Here is a 7,739-nt window from a genome sequence, read left to right on the forward strand (position 1 = left end):
TTCTGCTGAAGGCAAGTGAACTAGAGTATTCCTCAGTGACAGAGTGAGCCAAAGGCAACTTCCCACTGCCTGGCTGTCTGATGCTTGAACCTACAGATATTTAACCAGCAGCTGAGCGATTGTGAAAAGTTCCCTGCTGGCTCCTGGGTTGCCACGTCTGCTCAGGTGATAAGCTAGGACCTTGGCTCAGCTCTCAAGCGTTGCAGAGTGGAGTGGTGGAGATGGAGGGGAGAGGAGGGGAGCTGCGACCTGGGCACCAGTCTGGTTGCTAGGCAAATTTGCCAGGGGCACTGGGGAAGTGCTTTAATCTACACACAGTTGTTGCGGGCAGTGTGAGGTCTTGGATTTGAATGGGGCGGGGGTGGGTAGGTGGGGGGATGGGGGTTGAGGGTTGTGGTGGGAGGTATGCAAAAACCATAGTGTAGGATTTAGAGGGTCTGGTACGGCAGGAGAAAGACCAGTTCCCTGTTCAATCTGTTAACCTGCCCCCCTCTACTCTCTAGTTTCTACCCTTTTTAGGTGAGTGAGGCGAAGCACTCACTGCTAGAGTGACCATTTGGGGCAGGCGTGTCAGAGGTACCCTAATGGATCCTAGGACCCGCTCCTTCCCGCGACACCCATCTTCCTGGATGTATCTTTTGAATCCTCTTAGAACCCGGGAGTGCTGCTCATCCTGCTGGGGAGTCCAGCCATGAGGTTCAGGCCCCCATGGAGTGGGAGGCAAAAGGTTGCAAGCTGGAGTTCCGGCATTAAAGAGGTAGTGACGCCAAGCTCCGGTTTGCTCACATTCTGGACGGATTTACCCTCTCTGTATTCTTACCCCACCCCCACCCCCACTCCCAACCCTACCCTTACCCCGATCCTCAGCAATGACCTTAAAGACAGGGAGTGGACTGCTGCCTCCCTCCTGCAGAAGTGCAAGTAGCTCCAGCTATGACGTTATGGAAGCTCGGTCAGAGCTCTGATTGGTGGAGAGAGCTACTGCGGACCCCCCCCACACCCTCGAGATCAGAGAATAAGAGACCAGGGCTCTGGGGACAAGACGCCTACACCCGTGTGTGCTCTTCTGGAGTGGACACTTCGCTCTCACTGTTCCAACACTCGGACTACCAGGTAAGAAACTAACTTCTCAACCCATACAGCTCTCTCTCTTTAGCTTGTTTCCTTTTGTTGCGGCTCTTTTTGATACAGTATTTCACACTGTAGTCCAAGTTGGCCTGGCACTCACTTTATAGCTCAGGTTGGTATCCTCTCAAACGCGCTAAGATTCTCCTTTCTCAGCATCCCACGGATGTGCAAGTCACCACACCCCGCTCTACTTGGGGTCCCTGTTTCCTATCATTCCACATCCATTTCCACCTTCCTGCAGCCGGTGCTCCAGTCAGAAAGTACGGTATTGACGGTTTCTCTTAACTAAAGTAAGCGGGACCCTTAGGACTACTCAGGAGCCCTGGAAGCTGGGCGACCCTATCTAGGAGCTTCTGTGGCCCCTTCCTTGAGGACAGGTGGTCTTGCTGCACCCTAACCAGTTTGGGGATGGAGCTCCTTGGACGGGGATTGGAGAGCACGGACCTTTTTTCTCAGACGTTTCCAGCCTTTAGCATCCTGGTGTTATCAGCAAGCATCTGGGTCTCACCGCGGGGAGGAGGAGTCCAGCACCAGCTGCTAAACTGCACGTCTGCAGTTCTGAGATACTTTAACTGGGATTTAAAAATTCTCCCAACTCTGCAGATGAAGAGAGGGATTAGTTCCAAGTTACTGTTCCTCCCCAGGGCAACAGCTCAGAAAAGGTGGTTATAATAATTTCAGCCCATAGAAGCGGGCGCAGTCAGGAGCAGGGAGCTCTGGGTGGTTCTTGGTTTCTTCACAAATGAGAGCAAAAGGGACGCAGCAGGTGTGTTCTCCTGCAAGTTGGGGGCAAATGAATGCCTGTAGCTCTTCCGTCTTCTTACACAGAGCAGAAAATGAGAACCTCCCCCACTCGTTCCTGCTCTATCAAGCCACGCACTACAGGGTATCTTTTGAGAATCTTCAAGAGTAGTAGCGGAGGTGAAGAAAGAGTTATCAGGGCAGTGTGGTAGGAGAACAAGACCTGGGTCTATAGTCCGAGAGCATTTGAACCATTCTTCTCTTTTTACAGAGACACCATGGACTTCTGGAAGTTCTTTCCTTTTCTGGCTCTCAGCAGCATGTGGGTCCTGTGCCTGGCCAGCAGCCTCCAGGCAGCCCCTTTCAGGTAAATTAACCTGAATCAGTAGTGCAGTTTGGCTCCCCTCCTGCAGCCCCTGGGGTATGTCAGCTCTGGGGCTCTGTAGCCCCACTCGGTTATTGGGAGTTCAGCGCCCTCATGTGGGCTCTGGCCTAATGACCAGACCACTATGCCCCTAGGGAAGAAGCAAGGGCTAGGGAAACTTGGCTTCTTACTTGGGGAAGTGAAAGGCAGGGAATCAGAACCTGCCCTGATTTCTACCTCCACAGGTCAGCTTTGGAGAGCAGCCTAGACCTGGGCACCCTCAGCGACCAGGAAAAACACCTCTTGCTTGCTGCATTGATACAGGACTATGAACAGAAGGCCAGGAAGCTGGAACAGGAGGAGCAAGAGACTGAGGGCTCCAGGAAAGGCTCCTCCTCCAGGTAAGGCACCCACATATTCAGAGGTAGAGAGACACTGGCCAGCAGTCCAAGGAACTAACCTTGAGTCCCAGCCTCCATGAAAGACAGAGGTTCCAATGCTGACAGAGGGGCTCATTACAATGTTGCTTTCTCCTAAAGACTCTTGGGAAAGGAAATGAGATGTAGAAAGGAGTTGGACTTGCAGCGATGGAAAAACATCGCTGAACTGGCTCAGGTCAGCCTGGTCAGTGTGATGCCAGAGGATGGACTAGAATTTCAGGACATTCTAACAGCTTCAAACATTTATTGTTCTGGCACGGAGCCTTCATTTCACACTTGCAAGGAAAAGTTGTAGGGGTGGGGGTGTCTGGGACAGGTAGCACAGCTTTTGAGGTAGGTCTGGGGCATCTATAGATGTACATGTTGTTCCAGGGTCAGCTGCCCATGTGCTCTCAGCCCTGAAATAGGCCAATCCTGGCCTGGCTCCAGCACTACCCAAGAGAAAGCGTGTGTTGACCTGCACCCCCACCCCAAGAAACCCCTGACAGCATGAAAGACAAACAGCACATGGAAATCCAGAGAGAGAGTCACTCCTTTTTCCCCCTTCCCCACACTGTCCTAGCTTACTGCAACTCCAAACCTTCCCAGTGGAGTCTGTTGGAAATCCTACCTCTACCATCTCCTGCCCCAACTTCTACTCCCCCTGCCTAATTTAACCTGCGGACTCTGCCCATGAGATCAGCCCCTGGTGCACAGTGCTGTTTGACATGTTTTCCCTGCCTGCAGCCTGGACATCCCCAGATCTAAGTGAGAATCTAAATACATGAGTTCTGGGCATGTAGGTGCAGGACCCAAACTTTCCCTCCTTCTCTGGTATGGACTCCAGGCCTGAAACACCACAGAAGGAAAGAATACAACAGGTTGTTTGCAGGTTGTCCGTTGTGCTTGATTTGAAGCATCCAAGAGGCCACCGGAACTGTCTGAGTCTTTCCCGGTCTCCTCTCTTGGTCCTGCTTTTAAATCTGTTGCACATGTGTTCTCTGCAAGCTGGCAATAGCAGCTTCAGTGTGTCTGAGAATGTCAGTGACTCGGAGTGGAGAGGGCAAGGGCCAAAGTAAGAGGCAGTGAGGGAATCTTCTGGGCCTTTAGGTAGCTGTTCATTACCTGTTCCTCAACACTGAAATGAGCACATCCCTTACATCTCACTTATTTTTCTAGAAGAATCAGAGTTGTAGTGATCATTGCTTTGGTCGGTCAACATCTGAAGCTTGTGAGTGGCCGGGGCCTAGGAAGTAGGTGTAGTTTCAGGGGAGCTGGGCACAGGGCTTGATGGGCCATCTCCGTGATGCAGCTATAGCAACAAGCGTGCTAAGGATCAGATAAGTGCTTCTGAGCCAATGCTACAAATGCTGCCCTTAGCTTCAGCTAGGTAAGAGGGTGTGTGTGTGTGTGTGTGTGTGTGTGTGCGCGTGTGTGTGTGTGTGTGTGCATGTGTGTGTGTGTGTGTGTGTGTGTGAGAGAGAGAGAGAGAGAGAGAACACCATGGAATGTGTGTGTGTGTGTGTGTGAGAGAGAGAGAGAGAGAGAGAGAGAGAGAGAGAGAGAGAGAGAACACCATGGAATGTGTGTGTGTGTGTGTGTGTGTGTGTGTGTGTGTGTGAGAGAGAGAGAGAGAGAGAGAGAGAGAGAGAGAGAGAGAGAGAACACCATGGAATGTGTGTGTGTGTGTGTGTGTGTGTGTGTGTGTGTGTGTGTATTTGGTGATGGTTTGGGAAAGAGTTTCTGGCAAAGACTCTCAGATCATTTCCCTGAACAGCTTTGATAAATGCACTTAGGAGAAACACCATTAAGTGGCATGTCGAAGGACTGCAGTTCTCCATATAGAGTTCCCAGGGGGTAGGAACTCCCCAGCTCTCACTGACAAGACTTCTTTTCTTCTTCCATCCCGAATATCAGTGTCATTTCCCAGAAGAGATCCTGCAACACCGCCACCTGTGTGACCCATCGGCTGGCAGGCTTGCTGAGCAGGTCGGGAGGTGTGGTGAAGGACAACTTTGTGCCCACCAATGTGGGCTCCAAAGCCTTTGGCCGGCGCCGCAGGGACCTTCGGGTCTGAGGAACTAACGCTCCAGGAAGAAGGTGATTTTATACTCTGGATTGGGAGGGGAAGGATTTGTGAGGTAAGATCTACATTCCGAAGCCCACTGACTGTGGTAGGGCCTTGGGGGGTCCCTGTATCTTTAATACAAGTTTTCTTTCTGAGGTAGTGAGTTCTTTCTCAAACTGAGTTTGAAAATGAAATCGGAAAGGCAGGAGAGATCACGCAGAAGAAGTGTCTTGTTGCTGAGAAGAGAAAGAGGAGAAATGCTGCCTGGAGGTGGACAGGGAAGGGCCTGCAAACCTTACCCAGTGCTGTCCCTGGGCTGGCTTCGGCAGGGCTCTACTCTTGGTTGGAGTTGCCCATAAGCACGTCACTACCAGGATCTGTGTTGTCTTTTCTGCTTTTGCGATAGTCTCAAGTAGCCCAGGCTGGCTTTCTTCTCAGTATATAAAGCTGACTTTGAATTCCTGATCCTCCTGCCCCAACTTCCAAGTGCTGAGATTTTGGGGTCTCTAGAACACCCAGCACCACTTCCAGTACTAATAGGGACAGTGTCATAGACCTCCTCACACTCTGTATTCAGAATTCATGAGGCAGCTTAGTGGAGGAGCCATTTACGTAAGTCAGCACTTTTAGGAATATTCGTGGCTACTCACATGTCTAATCCTTCTTCTTTCCCTTATTTTCACTCTTTCCCTCTCTTCTTTCCCCTCCTCTTGCCTTTTCTTCCTTTCCCTTTTTTGTTTCTCTTTATCTCAGGTTACATAAAGTTGAACTCACCACGCCTATTAATTTTTATTAACAACAACCCTATGAGAAGGCCCCATGGACGATGTGTATGTTTGCATCCTGAAAGATACTGAGGGAAAACACCATTGTCACTTGAGAGAAATGAAACCAAGTATAAATGAGTTAATTCTGTGTTCGTTTGCATCATTTTTATACTGAGTCTATGGCCAGTCAAATATGATGGTGTCTCCTGCTGGCATCCTTTGCAGCAAACCAAATAGGTTCTCCAAGAGCCGTCCAGACGATGGTAGCAGCTCTGGTGAACCTCAGGGAGACGTGATATCACTGCCTCTTGTAGCCACTGGGACTTGTAGTAGAGGAGATGCTGTGCCTTGATGTCTCAGAACATAACTGTAAATTTATTTAAGGAAATGTCAAAATTGTACCATTTGTGAACTTCATCAAGATTAAAAAACATATTTTGGATACATTTTTTGAGTCTGTGGTGGTCCATTTCGACTTGTTTTCCTATGTAGTAGTAGTAGTAGTAGTAGTAGTAGTAGTAGTAGTAGTAGTGGTGGTGGTGGTGGTGGTGGTGGTGGTGGTGGTGGTGGTAAATACTTTTGGGTGTTTAGTATTGTTTATTATTCTAAGGAATCGTCATATACCGGTGAATTGCCTTAATATTCATGACCATGCCATAAGAAGATACCCTTATTTGAGGAAATAAAGGCACGAAGAGGTAAGATTCAAGGTCACATGAATAAACTGTGATGGATTTGTGATGGTGTTTAAACGTACAGTAGAAGCCACCATGCCTTATGTTTTTAACAATGCTTCTGATATTTTCCAGATATCTGTAACCTATCCTTTGGCTTTCCTGCCTGACATGGTAGACCCTTCATTCTGGAGATACATAAAAGTTTAGGCATATAATGTACTTATGTATAATAATGAAGTCTTTTGTACCCCTTACTTGGTTTCAAGAACGATCAGTAACAGTGTTGCTACTCTATGGTCCTCTACACTCTCCTCCTACCCAGTGTATTGTTGAATCAGCACATCTATAAAGATTTCACTGTGCATTTTTAAGTGGCCAAGATGCTGATCATAGCCAAGATCTATTTAACAAGGAAAATAAGCACGTTCATTACTCCTAAAACACACACAGTAATGGTACAACCTTCCCTAGATCTTTATACATCCACTTTGGCCGATACTGAGTCTTTGTATTGCTTCTGGTTCATACCTTAAGACCCATTTGATGTAGAGGTTCCTCTCCATCTGCCTTTCTTTTACAACCAATTGGCAAAAGAGACTGGATTATCTGGGCGAGAGTTTCCTGCATTGCTGTGGTGAGGTTGACATGCAATTTCTGTGAAGTGACTGGCATACATTGAGGGAGTGATGGGGAAGAAGCTGATGAGGTTAGAGATGAAGGTGACAGATCATGTAGGGTTCTATGTGGCCTCTAAAAGACTGCAGATTTCTATTGGTAGCTAGCAAAAAAAATGCACTGGTCATTTTAACTGGAAGCATTTAATATAGCAGTGGCACAAATAGGTGTTAGAGTGCTGGAAAAGCCAAAGAAAACATGAAATACGAGGTTACCATTTATGGGCTAGAGGAAGGAGAACTGAGAGACTTGGAAGATTCTTAGTCCACTGAGAAGGGAAATTAGCAGATGCCGGTCTCTCTTGGTTGGGTACTGAGGTGATGCAAGATTGTTCTAAGAGTGCAGACGTAGATATCTCTTGGGTGGATAGCGGAGGAGGTGCATCCAGAATGTTCTAGAAGTTCAGAAACACTAAACCAAGCTAGGAATTAGAAACAATTTTAATGCCAGAGTAAGTTAGTACGTGAGTGGTGCTGACAGAACCAGACATTGAGATTGGACGGAGACAGATCCTTCTTGGGTTGGGCTTCTGAAGTTCTTTTAGGAACTCCAATTGAGAGAGTCTAAAGGGGGTCTAGCTGGGAAGAGAAAATTGTGTCTGGCAGAGTCCCAGCCACAGGGTTTCATTTCAGTTTTATAATTTTATGTTTGCATATTGAAAAGTTCATTTATTTTGGTGTGTGTTCTGGGAGCAAGTCCTTGAGCATGGAGTCAGCGCAATGAGGACATAAAGCAATTACACCACTTGCCAAACCCTCCAGCTTCTCTTTGCGCTCAGCTGCTCCCTCAGCCACAGTCTCAGCTGATCCAGACCCATGGGCTTGACTCCTCCTGAATGTCAAGTCAATGGAGCCAGTATAAAGTCTTGAGTCTGGCTTCTTTTCCTTCACAGAATGCATC

General features: G+C 48.2%; 1 protein-coding gene across 2 annotated transcripts; it reads left to right on the forward strand.

Annotated features, from left to right (window-relative positions):
* Positions 1 to 912: 912 nt before the first annotated feature.
* On the forward strand, positions 913 to 5,933 carry Calcb (calcitonin-related polypeptide, beta). Of its 2 annotated transcripts, NM_138513.2 has the most exon segments (7): positions 1,064 to 1,113; positions 2,141 to 2,236; positions 2,479 to 2,634; positions 4,570 to 4,594; positions 4,597 to 4,713; positions 4,716 to 4,752; positions 5,474 to 5,933. In NM_138513.2, coding segments are annotated over 6 exon segments (486 nt in total). In that variant the 5' UTR covers positions 1,064 to 1,113; positions 2,141 to 2,189; the 3' UTR covers positions 5,578 to 5,933.
* Positions 5,934 to 7,739: the final 1,806 nt, after the last annotated feature.

This window comes from Rattus norvegicus, chromosome 1, assembly GCF_036323735.1.
Source record: "Rattus norvegicus strain BN/NHsdMcwi chromosome 1, GRCr8, whole genome shotgun sequence".
Classification (NCBI taxonomy): Eukaryota; Metazoa; Chordata; class Mammalia; order Rodentia; family Muridae; genus Rattus; species Rattus norvegicus.